Source organism: Tenrec ecaudatus, chromosome 1, assembly GCF_050624435.1.
Source record: "Tenrec ecaudatus isolate mTenEca1 chromosome 1, mTenEca1.hap1, whole genome shotgun sequence".
Lineage (NCBI taxonomy): Eukaryota > Metazoa > Chordata > Mammalia > Afrosoricida > Tenrecidae > Tenrec > Tenrec ecaudatus.
Window position 1 is genome coordinate 254,218,391 of NC_134530.1, and position 22,759 is coordinate 254,241,149.

Below are 22,759 nucleotides of genomic sequence, written 5' to 3' on the forward strand. Positions count from 1 at the left end.
GGACTCTTAATGGGTGTAGAAGGTCCATTCTTTCTCCCACAAAGCAGCTGGTGGTTTTGAACTGTGAACCCTGAGGTTACCAGCCCAATGCATAACCACTAGACCACCAGAGCTCTTGTTTTGTAATAAAACCTACAAATTTTTTAAAGTTGAAAAAAGTCAGTTTTGCTGAGACAATTGGATATCTATATGGGGAATAAAAAATAAAGAAAAGAAAAAGCAATATATAAAATGTACACATTTTCTATATAGGAAACAAAAATTAAGAAAAAAACATAAACTCACTGCTATCTAATCACAATTCAGACACATAGAGACCCTATCGGACAGAACTGCCCCTGTGAGTTGTAAGACTGTAACTCTATAGGAAGTAAAAGCCTCCTCTCTTTCCCAGAATGGCTGGTGGTTTCAAGCAGCTAACCTTACAGTAAGCAGCCCAATGGGTAACCACTACACCACCAGGGCTCACTGAACAAAGAGTACAAAAAAACCCACAAAAAAACAATAAGCAAAAGTGAAGAGCAGTGTAAAAGAAATGCTAATAGAAACAAGACAATCAACACTGCTTTCCCCCAGATCCTGGATGCTTCCTCCCCCCAACTACCATGATCCGAATTCTACCTTGCAGGACTGGATAGGGCAGAGTTTGTACACTGGTGCATATGGGGGCTGGAGGCACAGGGAATCCAGGGTGGATAATACCTTCAGGACCAGGGGGTGAGGGGCGATGCTGGGAGAGTGGAGGGTGAGTGGGTTGGAAAGGCGGAACCGCTTACAAGGATCCACATGTGACCTCCTCCCTGGGAGATGGACGGCAGAGAAGGGGGGAAGGGAGACTCCAGATAGGGCAAGATATGCAAAATAACAATCTGTGGATTATCAAGGGCTCATGAGGGAGGGGGAGCGGGGAGGGAGGGGAAAAAAAGAGGACCTGATGCAGAGGGCTTAAGTGGAAAGCAAATGCTTTGAGAGTGATTAGGGCAAAGAATGTATGGATGTGCTTTATACAATTGATGTATGTACATGTGTGGATTGTGATAAGAGTTGTATGAGCCCCTAATAAAATGTAAAAAAAGAAAATAATTAGGGCAAAGAATGTACAGATGTGCTTTATACAACTGATGTATGTATATGTATGGATTGTGATAAAGAGTTGTATGAGCCCCTAATAAAATGTTAAAAAAAAAAAAAAGAAACAAGACAATCTGGGTAACCCATTATATTAGCAGCAGTATTTGGACACAATGGCAAAATTCTATGGTTCTATGATATACATATATTAATAGAAGACCACCCATTGTGTATCAAATAAAATAGTAAGAGCAACTAGTTGAGCGAAATCAGCCATGTTGGTAAAATTATAATTTGTATGCTGGATTGGTAATAAACATTAAAATTTTCATATACATCTCATTAGCCAGAAGTAATATCCATAATCTATCCTTAAAAACTTAAAGGATGCAAATAAAAACTCCAAAAACTTAAAGGATGCATGTTCCTAGATTTGTTTTAAATACTGAAAAACTGGCCATTTGCCCCCAGCTTTTCTTGAATAAAAATGCTATTTTTTGTCTTTTTCCTTATGCTTTCTATTATTATTTGAATTTTATACAAAGATTATGTACTATACTTTAAATAAAAAGCAAACATTCTTAGCCGTGGTAACTGATTCTGGGAAAAAACATTTTTATAAGAAAGAGGAAGAAAAAAATTACTTCCTAATAAATACTTGTGCTGCTATTTAATTCTTTTAAGAATATTGAATCCAAAGCATAGTGCAAATGCAATATTTTTTAATGTCAAAAACAATCTAATGAATTCTTTTCTAATACTGAAAAAATGTTTTAATATAAAGACTTTTTAAAGACCTTATCAATATATAGCTTTGTTTTATGTCTGATTTTCTAAAATAAATGAACTACCAATAAGGTGTAATTACATGTAATAGATATTCATCCACACCTCATGATCTGTTCTAAAACCAGTACCATGTAGGAGATATCATTTATTGTCTTCATCCCTGATGATTTGAAATTACAGACACGCACTCTCAAAATGACAGTGAACTCCCTAAAATTGTTTCTTTAACCCACTGAGATGTTTCTGGGGAAAAGAGAAATTCAATTTATTTTCTCTTCTTTAGGTAAAACTGTCTTCGCACCAGTAACACTATTGCTGTAGCGTCTCTCTTCTTTGGACATAAAGTCACTATAGTTCAATAAGTCATTTAAATATTGTTAAGCAGTAAATTTTGGAAATAAATACTCATTTTAGAAAAGATTTATTATTGTTATTATTATGTGAATTGCTAGGTTGTTTGGACACAACAAGGACTTTAGAGCCAGAAAAGGTGCATATCAAGGTTGTATCCTTTCACCGTCCTTAGGCGATACACAGGCTGAACAAATAATCCCCGACGCTGGTCTAGTGAAGAAGAATACCACGCTGAGACTGGCAGAAGGCGTATTACCAGCTGGCAATATGCAGAGGACACAACCTTGTGTCCTGAATTTTAAGACCTTAAAGCATAGTCCTGTTACACGTCAATATAGAGAAAATGGCACGTATTTCAGTGGCAGAATTCTGTGCTTCTGTGATATCCACTCATGACCAATATCAAAATTATGTCAAAATAACTTGAAGCGTGTCCATTTTACACAGCACTGAAAATATAGAACCACATTGATAGTATTTCCCCCTGCTTTTCAATAATGTGGGTGAAGAACCTGCCTTCAAATGTTCAGAAAAGAAAATTATTTGGTACCAAGGGCTCAAGTAGAAAGCAAATGTTTCGAGAATGATGAGGGCAACAAATGTACAAATGTGCTTGACACAATGGATGGATGTGTGGATTGTGGTAAGAGTTGTATGAGGTCCCAGTAAAATTATTTTTTTAAAGAGGTAGGTCAATTAGAAAATGGTCACTGTGTTTGATAATAGTAGAAACATATGGTGTCTCTGATCATATTATGTTCATCATTGAAAAGTCCTTTTCTACTTCTGCTGAAATTACACAACTTTCTCTTTGTGCTATATGCTTGTTTACTGAAGTCAGACAGGCAAGGGAATAAACATGAAATCGTTCTTAAAAAGTTTTATGCGATAAATAAATAAATACTACAAACACACAAAAAGAAAAGTATTTCGCGTCCGTCTATTCAACAATTTCACAGAGGACTGGTAACTAGCACTAACTGAGCAGCTTCTAGGGATTTGGAACGTGCTGTCAGGCGAGAGCAATCCCTGGGAAAGAGCATCATGCTTGGAAAAGTAGCGAGTCAGCGAAAGTGAGGAAGAACTTCAACAAGGCAAACGCAGTGGCTGCGTCAAGGGCCCAAACGTAAGAATGATTTTGAGGAGAGGCACAGGACCAGGCACTCATTTATTCTGTCATTCCGAGGGTCACTTTGAGTCAGTCGGAACCGTCTAGACAGCACCTATCAACAGCGGTATGTAAAGTATTGTCTCAATAATTTTTCCTACATATTCGCAACTCCCTAAACTAATGAAATCCCATCTAAAGGCTTCTTACGTTATGGGCAAAACTTGGGTTGGCTGCGTTGCTAAAGAACTTGCAGAAAAGAGATGTGGCAGTTTTCTGTTTCCTCCCAAACTGTTGGATAGCAAGGACCTACGATGTCTTCCTGTATGCCCCAAATGTAGGCGAGTAGCACATCACAAGTTGTCAGACGCATGCATGTCTGAAAAGCTGGGATGTGGGGAAAGAATAGTCCAAGGCTAAGCAGGATGTCCAACAGCTGCAGCGGACTGGCATGTCTGGATCAAAATCTTGCATAAAATCTCCTTAGAGCATGCCAGAGGTTCCATGAGAGGCACTCCATTTATTACTTTAAAAGCTTACTGAGCACTGCATCACATGTAGAACTCAGATGACTCATTGCTTTGGGCAAATCTGCTGCAAAGAGTTCCTTAAAGAGTTAGAAAGTAAAGATGTCGTTTTGAACAATGAGGTGCACCTGACCTAAATCGTGGTATTTTCGATCACCTTCCATGAATGCAAACGGTGGCGGGTGCAGAAGGAAAGGGAAGGAGAATGGCTGCGTGTGAACTGTGGTGTTAGTGAACACCATGAAATACATGGTGGGCTCACTGAAGAATGAACACACTGGCTCACACCTGGAGTGCTCCTGAGACGGTAGCATGGTGACTCTTTGTCTCACATTATCAGGAAGGCCAGTCCCTAGAGAAGGCTATCACACTTGGTAAAGGGTCAACAACAACAAAGGAGGAAGGGGCTCAGCGAGACTGACTGTGGGCAACAATGGGCTCGCACATGGCACAATGTTGCGAGTGATGCAGGGCCGGGCCAGGCAGCATTTCATCTTGTGACACATAACTCAATGGCACCTAAGGGCAACCAAGTGCAAGACGGGATCAGGCACTGAGCAAAATGTCTAACCCATCCATGGCTTTGTATTTCTCCGTTTATTTGTCCTCCGGAAGTGTCATACCAGAGAGGTTTATCTATGTGAACTTGCATTTATTTATAGATAAAATCACAACATTATAGTTGATGCTAAGATCAAAGAGAAAACCATTCTCAAAATAATAATTTTTAAATATTACAAAATCGATAGCAAGTAAGTGGCACTGTCAGATAGGCACTAGCTGGCTAATAAGAGGCTCAAACCCACGGCTGGTCCTCTGGAGAAGGAGGACACTGTCGGCTCCCATAAAGATATGTGGCCTCGGGGACCCTCACAGCGAGCGTCACTAGGAGTTTAAATTGACTCAAAGGCAGTGGAATTTTTTTTCTGGTTATAGCAGTAAACATATATCATAAATTAAGATGGTATATATCCTTCAAAACAAAGCATAACAGGACCATTTCTGGGAAATAATAGTAGTAGTATGAGGAGACAATAGAAAGACTTCTCACAGCATGATTCTATACGATATTAATTTTTATAATGAAAATGTATTCTTGTATTGCTTATGTTTAAAAATGAACTGTACACATGATGGCATTGATACAGTGCTTCTGGGCAGCAGGGTTACATTACAGTCTGCTCTGTTCCCATAGCCTCTCTCAGACAACCCAGCTGATAGGACACACTTACGTATCAAACGCTGAGCTAGTGAGCCAAAATTATGCCCCCCCAGGGTACACAGATCATGAATTTTATGCTACAGATTCCTATCCTCTATATCAATTTCCAATTGTCGGTTTAACTTTGCATTGCTTTGTGGGAATCCACAGTAATTAATGTTGCACTTTAAGGCTGCGCTAAACAGAGCAGTTTAAATGCATGTGTTTTGGCCAGTCTTTGACTACTAGCCCAACACTACCCTGCACACATATTCACACACTCAAGGGCACACACACACTACCTGATGTCACATATATGTTTCATCCTCTATTCCTCTTAATCCCACAATAAATATGAAAATGAAATTGCGATCAATACTGCAGTACACAACTAATATATGTAGTAAATTTGCACCCACTATAATGAATCAAAATGACATACCCACCCACCAAACCCGGCTACTCAGTCTAACCAGCTAACGGCTCCCCCTTCCCATTTTAGTGTAACAGGAAAATGTAGCATTGGAGGGAAAAAGATAAGCATGAAAATGGATAAAATAAAAGCAAATGTTTGGGTCATCGGAATTAGAAAGAAATTACATCTAAAAATTATTTTAAAGTAACATAATTCTTGGGTCCACAAGTAGTCTTAACTTCAAGCTCAAATAACTCCATTTCACATGAATAAAATAGCTAAAACATCACCACCTCCTTTCTGGAATTTATCTGGTAGCAAAACCATGGATTTCTTTTTTTTTTTCCACTACGGTTCTTATTAATGATCTTACATAAACCTGGGATCTTTCTTTCAAGGGACGAGCCAGCCAGGATGAATATAGCACTGACAAAACATACAACATTCCTCTAGTTCTTTAAATGCTACCTCCCTCCCCCACTATCAAGACCCCAGTTCTACCTTCCAAGTCTGACTAGACCAGAGCATGGACACTGGCACATATAAGAGCTCTTGACACACAGAACCCAGGACAGATAGACCCCTCAAGAACAATAATGGGAGTAGTGATACCATGAGGGTGGGGGGAGAAAGGGAGAAGCAATCACAATGATTGACGTACAAATGCCCCCCCCCACCACCACCAAGGGTGATGAACAACAGAAACGTGGCTGAAGGAGGATAACAGTCAGTGTAAGATATGAAAATAATAATAATTTATAAATTATGAAAGTTCATGAGGGAGGGAGGAATGGAGGGGAGGGGAAAATGAGGAGCTAATACCAAGGGTTCAAGTAGAAAAAATATTTTGAAAAGGATGATGGCAACATATCTACAAATGTGCTTGACACAATGCATGTATGGACTGTTATAAGAGCAGTAAGAGCTCCCAATTAAATTATTTTAATGCAGTCAAAATAATTCAATTATTTTTAACATTCCCTATTTTACTACAGGGGCCCTGGCAGCATAATGAGTTTTGCACCAGATTGGGGGTTCAAATCTACTAGCCTCTCCAAAGGAGAGAGGTGAAGCTGTCTGCTCCATTAAGATTTACAGCCTTGTAAACCCATGGGGCAGTTCTACTCTGCCCTATAAGGCTGCTAGGAGTCAGAAACTGCTGAATGGTAGTGAGAGAGAGAGATTCGTTCAATGAAAGGGTTATAAGAGTTGTACGAACCCCCAATAAAATGATTTAAAAACATTTTTAAAGCACTTTAAAAAAGCTTTATTACCAAGGGCTCAAATAGAAAGTAAATGTTTAGAAAATGATGATGGCAACATCTGTACAAACAAGCTTCATACAATTGATGTATGGAATGCTATAAGAGCCCCCAATAAAATTATTTTTTAAGGAAATATTTATTTCTAATGACAAATAAGTTAAATTTTGTCTTGAAAAAAAAAGAGTTATCAGAAACTATGTTTTTATATTTTTGTTGTTTGCTCCTCAGGGATAGTTAAATCTTCTAAAACAAAACAACACAGAGCAAACAAAAGTGAAGATGATAAACATGAGACAAAAACCCACACCAAACTCACTGCCACAGAATCAATTGCAAGACTGTAACTCTTTATGGAGGCAGAAAGCCTCGTCTTCCTCCTGCAGAGTGTCTGGGGGTTTCAAACTGCTGACCTTTCAGATAGCAGCCCAATGCGTTCCCCACTACAGCACCAGGGCTCGTGAATGACGAGGCAGGAGCCGAATCAGAATGTGCACTCTAATTTAGAATCAGAAGAGGAGTTCACAGTCTTGCTGTCTTCGAGTTGGTCCTTACTCGGGGGTCCTGCATGTGACGGAGCACAACCGCTCCATCGGGCTTTCTTCCCTGTAATACGTACAGAGGCAGGTGGCCAGGCCTTTCTTCTGCAGAGCTGCAGGAAGAGTTCAAAGCGCCAAAGCTCCTTAGAGTCTGACCATCTGGCCTCATTCCCCAAACTCCACTGCTGATAAGAATTTCAGCAAGTTTCTCTGTGTAGTAACCTCATTAGTAAAATGAATGTAACAATGACGTCTATTATTATATTCACAACATTATTTTAAAGACTAAATAAACAACACCTGCTAGATACACCACAAGGGTTCGTTATTATTATTAGCACAGATTAGGGAAGGGAGGTCCAAAGAACTGAGGTGCTTTTCACAGGGTAAGTGAACTACTGAATGGTAGAATTCCCACTGGAATCTGGAGCTCCTGACGATTGTGTACATTTTGGCTTCTTGCCACGAGGATCCAGAAGATGGACTGGCACCAAGGTTGCACCAATGGGCTCACAGAGAAGGACGATTGTGAGGAGGGCAGAGGCGGCTGGGTTGTATTTTGTGGTACCTGGGTGGCTGCGGTGGGTCAGAACTGACTGGTCGGCACCTACCAGTTGCTGTTTGGAGATTATTTTCAAAGGGAATAGTGAGGTGGTAGGAAATCCCTCAGAGAAGCCTGACCGAGATTTAACAGGAAAAGAGGAACTTTGCATGCACATATCTCAGCTCCTCTGTGCATGCCCCTACCTCTCACCCACCCCCAACATAAGAACAGAGTGAGTGGAGGATGGGCACAAAACACAGGATCCAGGCACAAAACAGCCAATTAAAAATGTTAATATCAGGCAATTCATTAGAACATAATTACATAATTATATTTCTTATTACATGAGCAATTACTAGTTTCGAAGAAAAGGTCATGCTAAGTGTTAATTATAAGTCTTTAAAAAAATTAAGACACTAAAAGTTACTCTCATCGATTGGCAATAGGTGTAAACTATCTCAAACTCTTGGAAGACAATTTGGCATTACCTTTAAAAACTCAAAATGTATATATCCTTTCACTAATTCCTATCAGTAGGAAAAATGTAGCCTATGCCTAATTTGAAGATGTGGGCATTTTGTGCACACAAAGGATGCTTGGTTCATTGCTGGCGGTATCAAAATTTGGAAACAAGGCAATTGTTCATGAATGAGGAAATTACAATTTCGAAGCCTTCAGGCAATGGAATATGGAACGTTCTGGACGCACTGCCATGCAGTCAATCCCGGTTCACAGCAGCCCTCAAAAGGGTTTCCAAGGCTGTCAGACTCGATGGGAGCAGACCGCCTCAGTTTTTGCCAACAGAGCTGCTGGTGGGTTTGAACCACAACTTTATGGTGAGCAGCCCAATGCCCCTTGAGGCATTATTAGATTTTTTTAAAAAGAAAGAAAAATATTCAAGAATTTGTGCCAGAATAACGGTGCCAGGTTTACGAACAAATTACGTAGATGAGCATATGCGCACAGGAAAATGCTACAGAATCTCACGAAGCTTAGCAGTGCTTGTCTCTGGAAAAGAGAATGGAAGTCAGAAGACTACAGCCTATGCAAACACATGGAGACATGTACTCACCCTGGAGTGGTTTGTGTGTGTTAGTTAACATTGTTATTACTCTTTCACTTTGTACATTTGGGCAAGGAGCAAAACTCCCTGCCCTGAATAATCTGATCTTTGATCCTGATTCTGGAGAGCCAGGTCACACCTGAGGCCAAAGCGTGGGTGCTAGCCAGTCCTGGAGGGACCGGCTGAGGGCCCAACCTTTGTAAGCATCAGGAGACACTCTGCCATCTAGGACGGCTGTGTGGTAAAGCCCACTGAAGCTTTGGGAAGGCAGAGGTTCAGCAAGACTTCCAAGGTGATGAAAGTGAACTTTTGCTCTCAGGAGGGCAAGGGTGATCCGGGGGGACATGCAAGCTTTGCACCCAGACCTCTCCCAAACCTCATCCTGTGTATTTGCAGCTTGGTTCACACTAGATTCAAGATAGGCCTTTCTGAGAGAGAAAGATGAGGCTTTCACTCCCGTGAACAGTCACAGTCTCGGACACCCACAGGGCTAGTTCTACTCTGCCCTGTAGACTTGACCAAATGGCAGCTGAGTTCTGAGGTGTATTCCCACGCAGACAGGAACAGAACCCACTGACACAGCCCCTGGTGGGTGGGAGGGGACGAGAGAGAGAAGGGCAGCACAGAATGAATGAAGTCTGAATTGACCAGGGAAGATTTCCGGAGAGTACAGTAAATGGGTGCACTGGAGTTGATCGATTATCAGCCCCACCTGAGGCATCGGGGTAGGTGAACTTGGCCTCTTTGGACTAGTGTAGTACATTTGATGGCAATAGAGGAGTTTGCCTGTGTGGTTCTGATAGCTTGAAGTGTTAAGTTTTAAACTGTAGGAAAACAACAAGTGAAAATAAATAAGAGGTGTATAAGAGACAGACATAGGCTAAAAGGCATAAGGTAAGACAAAGTTAAGAGTAAAGAGTTGCAAGGTTTCGTCGATATGCAAAGTGACCAGTCTTACCTGACATTTGGCACTGCAGTATTTGGCGACTTGGCACTGAGAACATCGTAGCAGCCTTTCTTTCCTGTGGAAAGATAAACTCCACGTTAGAAAAGGAGTGGGAACAATGCGTATATGGAGGGGGAAGCATAAACAGACAGATGGCTCTGTTCACTCGATAAGGACAGCACCCTAACATTCACATTTTCACACTGATGAGCGCCAATACGTAATAACGTTCTTTTTAACATAAATTTAATTAAAAAACCGAGATTTCCATTTATACGAAAATTTTCATTTCACAGAAATATGAGTTTCTTCATATGTCATTCAGAATCCACTCCAACTAGGCGAAAGTAATATCCTTCAAATATAAAAATTTTACATTTTAAATTATCTCATAGTTTAATTATGAAAAATATACTCCTCCTGGGAAATAATTGATAAATTGCACTAACTTCAAGTAGCACTTCAGATGTGCAGAATTATAATGCTCATTGATAGCACAGTTTAAAAAATAGAAAAAAAGAAAATAAATGCAGGAGCAGGTGCATAGAAATTGAAACCCTCACGATCCTTGAACTAACTACAAGTTTTTCTTTCTTGTTGTGTTTTGTTTTGTTCTTTGTCAGTGGTTTGTTGTTTTGAGGTACACTGTTGCTTGGTTTTGCTCTGTCTTGTTTTCATGCATGTTATTATCCCCGCAGGTCTGTCTAAATAAGATAGGCTAGAGGAACTATCTGGAGGAAAAACAACGGGACCGACAGTTCCGGGGGGGATATGGGATAAGGGGAGGTGGGGGGTAAGGAAGTGGTGTTAACAAACCCAGGGACAAGGGAACAACAAGTGGTCAAAATTGGTGGTGAGGTGGGTGTGACAGGCCTGGTAGGGAATGATCAAGGGTAATGTAAAGAAGAAGTATAGCTGAAACCCTGGTGGGGACAGAGCATGATAGTGGGACAGGAGGAAAGTCAAGGGAAATAGAGGAAAGAGCGAGGAGGCAAAGGGCATTTATAGAGGTCTAGACAAAGCCATGTACATATGCAAATATATATATGAGGATGGGGAAATAGATCTATGTGCCTATATTTATAGGTTTAGTATTAAGGTAGCAGAAGGACACTGGGCCTCTACTCAAGTACTCCCTCAATGCATGAATACTTTCTTCTATTAAATTGGCATTCTATGATGCTCACCCTCCCGACACAACCGCTGAAGCCAAAGCGGGTGAACAAGCAAATGTACTGAAGAAAGCTGATGGTGCCCGGCTATCAAAAGAGATAGCATCTGGGGTCTTAAAGGCTTGAAGGTAAACAAGCGGCCATCTAGCTCAGAAGCAACAAAGTCCACATGGAAGAACACACCAGCCTATGCGATCACGAGGTGTTGAAGGTATCAGGTATAAGGCATCATCAAAACAAAAAACTTTACTATAGTGAATGAAGGAGGAAGTGCAAAGTGGAGACCCAAAGTCCATTTTTTCGGCCACTGGAGAGCCCCTTGCAGAGGGGTTTAGGGAAGGACATGAGTCAGTCAGGGTGCGATGCAGCACCAATAAAGAATACAGCTTTCCCCCAGTTCCTAAATGCTTCCTCCCCACCAACTATCATGATCTGAATTCTACCTTGCAAATCTGGATAGGGCAGAGGTTGTACACTGGTGCAGATAGGAGCTGGAGGCACAGGGAATCCAGGGTGGATGATACCTTCAGGACCAGGGGTGTGAGGGGCGATGCTGGGAGAGTGGAGGGTGAGTGGGTTGGAAAGGGGGAACTGATTACAAGGATCCACATGTGACCTCCTCCATGGGGGATGGACAAGAGAAAAGGGGGTGAAGGGAGATGTCAGACAGGGCAAGATATGACAAAATAAGAATTTATAAATTATCAAGGGCTCATGAGGGAGGGGACAGCGGGGAGAGAGGGGGAAAAAAGAGGACCTGATGCAAAGGGCTTAAGAGGAAAGCAAGTGCTTTGAAAATGATCAGGGCAAAGAATGTACAGGTGTGCTTTATACAATTGATGTATGTATGGATTGTGATAAGAGTTGTATGAGTCCCTGATAAAATGTTTGTTTTTTTTAAAAAAGAAACTAAAGCCCTATACCCTGCTGGTGGGACTGTGAAACTTCACAACCACTCTGGAGAGCACCATGGCCCTTCCTCACACAACTGAGAGCGGACATAGCTTGTGATGCAGGGGTAGAACTGCCCATGGGTTCCTAAGACTATGAATCAGGAGAGGAGAAAGCCTAGTCTTTCCCCTCAGAGCAGCTAGTGGTTTTGAACTGCTAACCTCTTTTCAAGTCCTTTTTCCCAAATACAGGCGGGGTCATAACTAGTTTCTCAAGCTAGTGAAATATGTAAAGGAAATAAAAACGATGGATAACTGTCCTTCCAATACACAAATTTAAAAGCTAGATATGGGCATGGGGGTGGGAGAAACCAATCTTTCTAAGAATCAAAAAGGAAAGGGGATTAACAGGGTCTATCAAATCCCAACTATAGAGTACAATTTAAGAGATGACTTTTCTGTTCTGTCTTTGAACATATGTTGTATAGCTTAGAAAGAGTGCCCCAAGTATTAGGGACAGTTGTCAGGCGGAGGGAAAGAACTTCCCTGGAACAAATACAGAACACAAAGAAGTCTTAGTGAGTGCCAACTTTCCCCAGCCCTGGTACTTGCATAATACATTCTAATGGGCTTATTAATGGGCGTGGGGTAGGAGTGAGGGGAAGCACCTCCAGCACATTCATGTGTATTAAAAGAAAAAAAGGCCACCTCCCGGCACCGAGTCAATTCTGTCTCGTGGCTACCCTATGGGGCAGTGTAGAACTCTCCCTGTGGGTGTGCAAGGCTGTAACTGTTTCCAGGAGTAGAAAGCCTCACCCTTCTCCTGCGTAAGGACCGGTGGCTTTGACCTGCGGCTATGGCAGTTATCGGCCTAGGGCGTAAGCACTATGCCACCAAGGGTCCTATTTAGATACAGTACACTGACGATCCAGCGTCCCTTCCGACAAATGCAGAGCCCCGGGGCAGCATGGAGTGCACACTGGGCTGCTGTCCACGCGACAATCGTTGGAGCCCATCAGCTGCTCTGGGAGACAGATGCGGCTGTCTACGCTCGTACAGAGGTAATGTCTCAGGAACCCCAGAGGGGCAGTTTTACGCCGCCCTATATGGTCACTCTGAGCTGGAATTGACTCCGTGGCAGTGGGTTTGGATTTGGGGTTTTCCATTTTCCCCCCAGCCCTGGAGTCCCTCAGGGTAGCAAGCAGTTGGAACTTTTCTTCAGCAGCCTTCTTCACAGGAGACCGCAATTGCTCACTATTGAGCACCTGAGTCCACAGCGCAGGACCTGCCCTCTGAGTCACATCTACCTATTCAACAGTCCTAGAGCTCAGCGTGAATCTGTAGCCTTCCATCCGACGGTGAAGATCCCTGCGCGGTAGTCGTTGACGGCATGGAATACCTCCAGGACAGAAATGTCATTCTTGCCTGACCACTGTAACCTTCATGAAGAACCTGAGCTGAGGAAAAGACCAGCTTACCTAGGTAAAGCCTGCCCCCACTTAAGAGTTGCTGAAGAAAGAGTCTTGGCCTATGGGATGCCTGATTAAGTACTCTACGCGTTAAGGCCAACTTTAAGGGGGGTTCCTGAACAAAAAACATATGAGCATGCTTTTTTCATAAGGCACAGCAGAGACAAAAGAAGTCCGAGAGAAAAGAAATGAGGACAATTGAGTAGCATGACGGGCAAGTTCTTAATCATAAATCTCACAGAGAAGAATGAATGCTTTCAGACGAAGAAATTAAAAATAACTAAATGATTGATGTCTAAGTAAAAAGGAATCGCAGAAGTAATCTTTCTTTACATATGTTTTATGTTTGTAAATATCCTAGAAATAGAAGAATCTTAATTCATTAGAAATGGTAATGTGATGTAACCAAATATGTGCCTGTTTCCCCCATGGAATTTCCGGAAGCAAAGGAAATTCTCCACTATGAAAAATTATTCCAGATAAAAACATGTGTTTCAATTACTTTTACTATTCCAAATAAAATACACTGAAAAAGGCTAACATAAAAGATCTCCCTTTGACATAAATATACATAATAAGACCATCAGGAGATCTTCCATATTTATTTTGCTACTCTAATGATATTGGTTTCAGTCCAAAGCCTTTTTCAAAAGAAAGTCACATCTACTATTCACTTATCAAATGGTTTTTGATACAAAACAATAAAAATGGATTAAATAATTCAGGTTCCTAACCTAGGAAAGCAGAATTGGTGCGGAATCCTTTTCCATGTGGCCAATCATATTTTTATTTCACCTTTCTAACATTCGAGTATAAAGAAAGAACATTTCATAGTTAATATGTCAGGGAAAGAACCCACAATTCACTGGCACCATAACTTCCCTGAAAGGAATGCAAGCAATTTAAATCCATTTCACTGAGACAAGACAGTCAGGGTGCAGTATGGTACCGATGAAGCATACAACTTTCCTCTAGTTCTGTAATGCTTCTCTCCCTAGTCCACCACCACTATCATGAGCCCAATTCTACCTTACAACTCCAGCTAGACTGAGCATGTACACAGGTACAGATAAAAGCTAGAAATACAGGGAATCCAGGGCAGATAAACCATGAGAGTAGCAATACCAGGAGGGTAAGGGAAGGTGGGGAAGAAAAGGGGAAATGATCACAATGATCTACATATAACCCCCTCCAAGGGAGATGGACAACAGAAAAGTGGGTGAAGGGAGACACTGGACAGTATAAGACATGAAAAAAGAATAACTATTTATAAATGTTATTGATAAATGAGGGAGGGAGAGGGAAAATGAGTTCATACCATGGGCTCAAGTAGAAAGACAATGTTTTAAAAATGAATGATGGCAACAAATGTACAAATGTGCTGGACACATGGATGGATTGTGATAAAAGCTGTATGAGTCCCCAATAAAATGATTAAAAATAAATAAATTTTTTAAAAATCCATTTCACCACCACTTAGAAGGCAGCACAGCAGCATATTTGGAACATAGGCTAGAGCCAGGAAAGGCAGCCCATCAACTTGGATACGTCCCATTCTCTAGTCCTAAATACCTCTATTAAAGCTACTGTCCCCATGGAGACGGTGCTACTTCATGAACACAAACACCATTCCTCAAAGTTTGTGTCAGGGTTCCATCCTGTCGCCATACTTGTTCAGTCTGCATGCTGAGCAAATTATCAGAGAAGGTGGATTATATGAAGAAGAGGGCAGCGTCAGGATTGGAGGAGCGCTGATTAACCACCTGTGGTATACAAATGACACGGCCTTGCTGAAAGTGAGGAGGACCTGAAGCACTTGCTGATGAACACCCAGGACTGTAGCCTTCAGTATGGATGATGACTCAATGTAGGAAGACCAAAATCCTCACAACTGGACCAATAGGTAACATCACGGTAAATGGAAAAAAGACTGAAGTTGTCGAGGATTCTTTCTTCCTAGGATCCACAATAAATGCTCATGGAAGCAGCAGTCAAGCGATCAAATGATGTATTGCATGGGTAAATCTGCTGCATCAGGCCTCTTTAGAGTAGTGAGAAGCAAGATGATTACTTTGAGGACTAAGATGCACCTAACCGAAGCCATGGCGTTCTCCATTGCATCATACGCATGTGGCGGTTGAACAGTGAACAAGGAAGACCGCAGGAGAATGGGTGCGTTTGAATTGTGGTGCTGGACAAGAACACTGAAAGTGCCACGGGCTGCTGACTGCTCCAAGGACAAACGGATCTGTATTGAAAGAAGTGAGACTAGCGTGCTCCTTGGAGACAAGGATGGCAACACTTCCTCTTACAAACTTTGGGCACATTGTCAGGAGAGGCCATCATGTTGGGTAAGGCGGAGGGGTGGTGAAATAGAGGGAGGCCGTGAACGAGACGGATTGGCACGGTGGCTGAGTCAATGGGTTTAGGTGTAGGAACCATTGTGAGGATGCACAGGACCTCTTTCAGTGTTTTGTTCTGTGGGGCGTAGGGTTGCTATAAGTCAGAGCCAATTCGATGGCACCTAACAGTAACAACACTGTTTCTCCACATACCCTCCACTTAAGCCGATACACTTCTACAAGTGTCTCCAACTAGCAGCCCTTCCCCGAAGAAGTCTGAACTCTGATTGATTCTGCTTCACGCTGGCAATGTGGGCATCCTCACAGGACTCAAATCAGGTTCCTTTCCAATGCACTTTGAGCTTGGGGAACAAAAGGTAGCTAAAAGGGCAAGTTCATGATGAAGAGTGGATGGGAGGGTCCCTAATGAAGTTCTGCTAAAACAGCCCTCACTGCCCCCAGAGAATGAGCAGGTCCACAAAGGAAACACTTTCCTCAGCAAAGCTTGCCAGCCCTTTTCCTCCCCACTGCAGTTTTCCATTTTCTTTAAGCTTCTTTGTAATAAGCCCTTCTTGATTATCTTATGTTTTGTTTGTTCGTTTGTTTTTTCTTCAAGAAAATCTATTAAGATCACCTCTTTGGAATCCCAGAAAGCAGCCCCTGTAACTTTCTGAACTGACCTCTCTCCCTTGGATTCAACTCTCTGAGCAAAGCCTCTCGGAAGCCACTGCTTCGTGTGTGTGTGTGTGTGTGTGTGTGTGTGTGTGTGTGTACACGCACACATGGAAGCTCCCTGAAGACACCTAGACAAGTGTTCGCTGAGAGTATTGTCTCAGCCATTCACTGGTCCCAGAGACATGTGGAACAGATTCCTTGGGAATAAACCAGTGCATGTATGAACTGGAACCCTAAAAGGAACCCTTTGCTTAATTTTACACAAAACCATGTCCCAAGATATGGCACAGATAAGTCCCCATTCCTAGAATGGGAAATATTTTAGAATTGTAGAGTTCAAAATCCATAGTCCAAGTCTCATAAGCTACTCTCACTAGCACTTTGTAATCTGGTTTAGCCCATCCTCTCCCCTGTAAAATGGGAATAATACATGACAAGTCATAAAACTGTTGTGAGAGCCATGAGATATGTCTATGCAGAGTGCCAAGCGAGGTAGCTCATGCACAGTTAAGAGTGAGCCTGTTGATTATATTTCCAAAGTGCTCAGGGTAATTTTTCTACTGTTATGTATACCTGAAAAAAGTTTTGTTGTTTTGTTACACACACACACACACACACACACATCTTTGTAATAAATCTATAGCCTCATAAAGCTGGCCTTCTAAACAGCACCCACCCTTGCCCCAGTACCATAATGTTTGGCTCTAATTTAAAATTGTGGCTAGCATCATAAGTGATTCATTGCTCAATCTGTATATACTGACGTTTCTTTTAATCCTATTTTTAATTTGCTCAGAATGATTAATTAAAAGAAGTCCGGTTCAAGAAGTTCTAACTTTGAAGTAGTAAAAGTGTTTTTGTGTTTGTTCTTTTAAGGGTTCACCTATGAAATTAAAATTAGAGCAGCCTGTTATATATAGCTTCAATAATATTAAAAGGCAATTCTCACTGCCATGAGTATGGCTCCTAATGATGATTGGTGAAACAGAGGAAGGCCGGCAAGGAGACGGTCTGGCACAGTGGCTGCAGTGACGGACTCAACATGAGACAAGCGTGAGGACGATTCGGACCAGGCAGCACTTCACTCTGCGGCACACAGGTGAGGACAATTCGGTCCAGGCGACACATCACCCTGCGGCACACAGGTGAGGACGATTCACACCAGGCGGCACTTCACTCTGCGGCATACAGGGTAACGGTGAATTGGAAACAACTTGACAACACCTACCAACATTCTGTCTGCTTTGTGCACAGTTGTGCTTATTACAAACTAAGGAGCATGGTGATATTTCACAAACTGAAGATCACAGACTTAAGCATACCTTGTGGTATTAACATTTCTCTGTGAAATTGTCTATTTTGTGCTGCAGGTTACTCCAACAGATAATAATTAAAACCAATGACAAGAGTTAGTATTACAAATGTAAAAAAAGAAAGAAAATGATTAGGGCAAAGACTGTACAGATATGCTTTATACAATTGATGTATGTATATGTATGGACTGTGATAAGAGTTGTATGAGCCTCTAATAAAACGTTTAAAACAAAACAAAAAAAAAGAGTTAGTATTACAGTCAATTTGGCTTCTTTTTCAGTTACAGCACATGCAACTAGAATGAAAAAAAAAAAGCTGTGACCAAAATTAATCACAAAGAGAAATTTTTATTTATAGATGTGGAAACGCCAAGGGGCAGTTAAACTCTGTCTTCAAGGGTCACTATGAGTCAGAGCCTCTATTTGATAATTATAAAATTCTATCTTATGGCAACGAGAGTCCGTTTTACAAGTGTAGTACTTTGCTTTATTTTTTACTATAAATTGCCACCAAATCCTATTGGGAGCAAGCAATAATAAAATGTCAAATGACGGATCCACTTTAGAGAAGGAAATGATACTTTTAAGGTTACAAAGAGAGCGGACTGTGGCCACTGCTGACCAAAGGAAAGAAGCTTACAATCAAGAACACTTAAGAGGCAGGAATTAAATTTTACACCCTTAGGTTAACAGTCAATTGTGTTAACCTATTATCTTACTGTACTCAAATAATTATTCTTCTTTCGATAATTCCTCAAACAGATTTTTTGTAATGATAACCTCTCATAAGATTTTGGATGTCATTTGAAATATACCAGTCCTGAGTAAATTAAACATGAATATTTAAATTTCATATACCCTTGAATTTTTATAAGCTTTTGAAATATTTTCCCATTATTTTCAGATAGTTCATATATCTGTCTCTGATAAAAATAATTGGACTAAAATTCTAGAAGAAGTGCAGGACTAAATATGTAAGTAGAAGGTTTTTTGTTCATTTGTTTTGGTTTTTTAATCATTTTATTGGGGACTCATACAACTATTATCACAATCCGTACATACATACATTGTGTCAAGCACATTTGTACATTTGTTGCCACCATCATTTTCAAGACATTTTCTTTCTACTTGAGCCCTTGGTATCAGCTTATTTTTCCCCTCCCTCACGAATCCTTGATAATTTATAAATTATTATTTTTCGAAATCTTACACGGACCAATTTCTCCCTTCACCCACTTTTCTATTGTCTGTCCCCCAGGGAGGGGGTTATATGTAGATCCTTGTAATCGGCTCCCCCTTTCTACCCCACCTTCCCTCCACCCTCCCGGTATTGCCACTCTCACCACTGGTCCTGAAGGGATCATCTGTCCTGTATTCCCTGTGTTTCCAGCTCTTATCTGCACCAGTGTACATTCTCTGGTCTAGCCACATTTGTAAGGTAGAATTGGGATCATGACAGTGTGGGGAGGAAGCATTAAAGCACTAGAGGAACATTGTATGTTTCATCAGTGCTATCTTGCACCCTGACTTGCACCCTGTAAGGGGATGTCCAGTTGCCTACAGATGGGTTTTGGGTCTCCACTCCAATAAGTAAATGATTTTTTTCTGAAATAAATATTTATGTATAATCAGATGGTAATTACTTCTCACGCTGGAAACAACCAAACATAGATACATTTCAGAAACAAGTTACAATGGGAAAAAAATCAACATGTGTTTAAAAAAAGTTCTAGAACTTTTACCCAAATGAATATAATATATACACATATTTTTCTCTTGTTAAAATGAAAAGAAAATTAGAGCTAATACAACAGCAACAGATACTTGTATTTTTCTACGATAATAAGAAAAGTAAAGATTTTAAGAACAATATACCAATTTTTCCCTCCCCCTAATTCCTATACCCAACCCAATGCCCACAGGGGTAGTATTGAAAATTCTTTCAAAGGAAAAGAGAAATGATAATGAACTCTTTTCAGGTAAACTAACCCATTTCATTACAATGGAATTTCCTCTTGTTTATAGCTCATTTAGAGTATCACCAGAAGATGAAAATTTGCAATTGATCACCCTGACTAAAGATTCCCAATAACAATAAAATTTTAACATCTATTTACTCTTAAAGAAAATGAGCAGGGTCTTGTGCAGGTGGCGTAGTGTGTTATGTATTGGTCTTTTAACCTGAGGTCAGCAGTTCAAAACCATCAGCCACTCTATTTATTGTAGGAAGATGAGGCTTTCTACTCCCTCAAAAGAATTACAGTGTTGAAAACCCACAGGGGCAGTTCTGCTCTATCCAATAGGATTAATATGAGTTAGAATCAGCTCAATAGCCTTGAGTTTGGTCTTATGAAATACAAGGCGGCAAGAAGAAAAGAAAGAAAGAAAGAGGAAGGAAGAAAGGAAAGAATGAAAGAAAGAGAGGAACAAAGGAAGGAAGGAAGGAAGGAAGGAAAACAATTTTTGTCCCAAATTTGAAAAAAACTATGGTTTCTCTAATATAAATACTTTTTTGGAAAGCCACATCCTTATCACTGTTGCTATTTTATGGGATTCATAAATATCACTAATAACCTTTTTGTACTATGGGCTGCAGTGAATTCTGCAGATAAAGGAATTCATAAACCACAGGCCTTGCTTTCAATAATTGTTCATGCTACAGCAGAAGCAGAATAGCAGTAACACCGATAAGTACAGATCATGTGTCCAGAAGCCCTGGTGGTATAATGGAACTGCAATGTCAGCAGTTCAAACCCAACAGCTGCTCCACAGAGAGAAAAGGAGACTTTTTGCTCTTGTAAAGATTTATAGTCTCTGGACTCCCAGAGAGCAGTTAGAATCAACTGATGGGAGAGGATTAAAGTCCACATGGAGGAAGCATACCAGCAGGCAGTGATCATGAGGTGTTGATGGGATAAGTTATCAGGCATCAAAGACCCAAAACAAAAAATCTTATCAATGTGAATGAGGGGGAGTGGCCAGTGGAGACCTCAAGCCCATCTGTATACTATTGGATATCGCCTTACAGAAGGGTCATTAGGAAGAGACCATCCACTCAGGGTGTAGTATAGCACCCATGAAACATACAACTTTCCTCTAGTTATTTAATGCTTGCACCCCCACCACTATCATGACCCCAATTCTACCTTATAAATCTAGCTAAACCAAAGCATGTACACTGCTACAGATAAGAGCTTGCAAAACGGGGAATCAAGGACAGATAAACACCCCCAGGACCAATAAGGAGAGTAGCAATACCAGGAGGTCAAGGGGAAAGTGGGGGAGGAAGGGGGAGCTGATCACAATGATCTACATATAATTCCCTCCCAGGGGGGATGGACAACAGAAAAGTGGGTGAAGGAAGACATCAGACAGTATAATGCATGAGAAAATAGTAATAATTTACAAATTATCAAGGGTTCATGAGGGAGGGCGGGAGAGGGAGAAAAATGAGGAGCTGATACCAAGGGCTCAAGTAGAAAGAAAATGTTTTGAAAATGATGATGGCAACATATATACAAATGTGCTTGACACAATGGAAGGATGGGTGGATGGATGGATGGATGGATGGATGGATGGATGGATGGATGGATGGATGGATGGTGATATAAGCTGTATGAGCCCCCAATAAAATGATTTTCTTTAAAAAAAGAAGTTTCTCAAAAGGTTAAACACAAAAATTCTAAGTCCCAGAAATATTATTCTTAAGGTACATATACTCAAGAGAAACAGAAGGCTTGCTAGGAGAGTTCCAGTTAATATGGCCATGGGTTCTCCAAAGCAGCGTGTGTTTCGACACGTCTCTGTGATCAGTGAATGGCTGCAGAGAATTCTCTCCGCAGCACACTTGTCTCACTGTCCTAGTAGTCGCTTAAAAAGGTGGGGGGGGGGGTCCAATTAAAACAGTCCAATTAAAACAGGGGGATCTACGGGCCAGAAAAATGCAAGACAGAAAGATCAGCTCAGGATAATAACCAAAACAAAAATGTGCATGTCAAAGGGAACAGACTTGGGGGTTTCCAATGTTGGAAGGGCAAGGGTGGGAAGATGCAGCAACAGAACAGAAGGTTCACAGGTGAAGGGGAGAAGAGGGCGAAGAAGAATCAGGAGGGGGGATGATGGGCTGAATTGGGAGGGGCTTGGGGGAGTTGATGAATGATTTAGACTTTTAAATGCAGGGTTGATGGTCTGAAATGTAACTCTTCCCCAACCTAATTCTCAACAGGAACAATTATTTCAAAAGAAAAAGGAGATGGGGGGGGGGGGGAGGAAGAAAGAAAAAGTTGGAAAGGTGCAAATACCACAAATAAGAAATTAAATCGGCATTATCCCAACAGAACCTAATAAAATAAAACAGAGAGTAATAACACTTTGAAGGATTCTGCTCCAGTAAATCTGACATGCTAGAAGAAATGGACAAATTTCGAGAGACACACTATCTCCCTAATGAACACAGACTGATGTGGAAAACATGAACTCATACAAAAGAAAATATTGATGAGGTCACTAAATAACTCCAAACTGCCCCCCCCCCACACACACACACACAAAAAGTCCAGGAACAAGATAGCTTAACCAGGGAATTCTACCAGAGTTCTTTTAGGAGTTGCCAACAATTTGACTCAAATTATTCCAGAATATAAAAAAAGATGACCAACTCCTAAATTCATTTTATAAGATAAATATAACGCTAATAAAAATAAAAATTTAAGAAACATGCAAAGACACCGCAGAATAGGTTGTTAGGCTGCTAACCAAGGGGTCCACCGTTTGAAACCACCAGTCATTCCATGGGAGAAAGATGAGGCTCTCTACTCCTTTAAAGATTTAGTCTCAGAAACCCAAGGTAAGTTCTACCCTGTCCTCTAGGGTCACTATGAGTTTTAATCAACTGAGTGGCCGAGTTTTTAATCCTTTCTGAGCATACATTAGAAAAAAAAACTCTCAACAAAAATGTAGTCATTGAATTTTTTTTTAAATAGGAAGAAGCACACCAGCCTGTGTGGTCATGAAGTATACACGGGTTCAGATAACAGATATCGGAAGACCCAAAACAAAAAAAAAATTGTTGAAAACTGG

At 41.0% G+C, this 22,759-nt stretch overlaps 1 protein-coding gene across 1 annotated transcript in view; it reads right to left on the minus strand.

Annotated features, from left to right (window-relative positions):
* Nucleotides 1-22,759, minus strand: part of SMYD3 (SET and MYND domain containing 3) — a 769,033-nt gene that overhangs the window by 611,570 nt on the left and 134,704 nt on the right. The window contains exon 2 of the mRNA XM_075540594.1: nt 9,832-9,895. Within this exon, the coding sequence (XP_075396709.1) occupies nt 9,832-9,895 (64 nt within the window). The remainder of the gene's footprint in view (nt 1-9,831; nt 9,896-22,759) is intronic.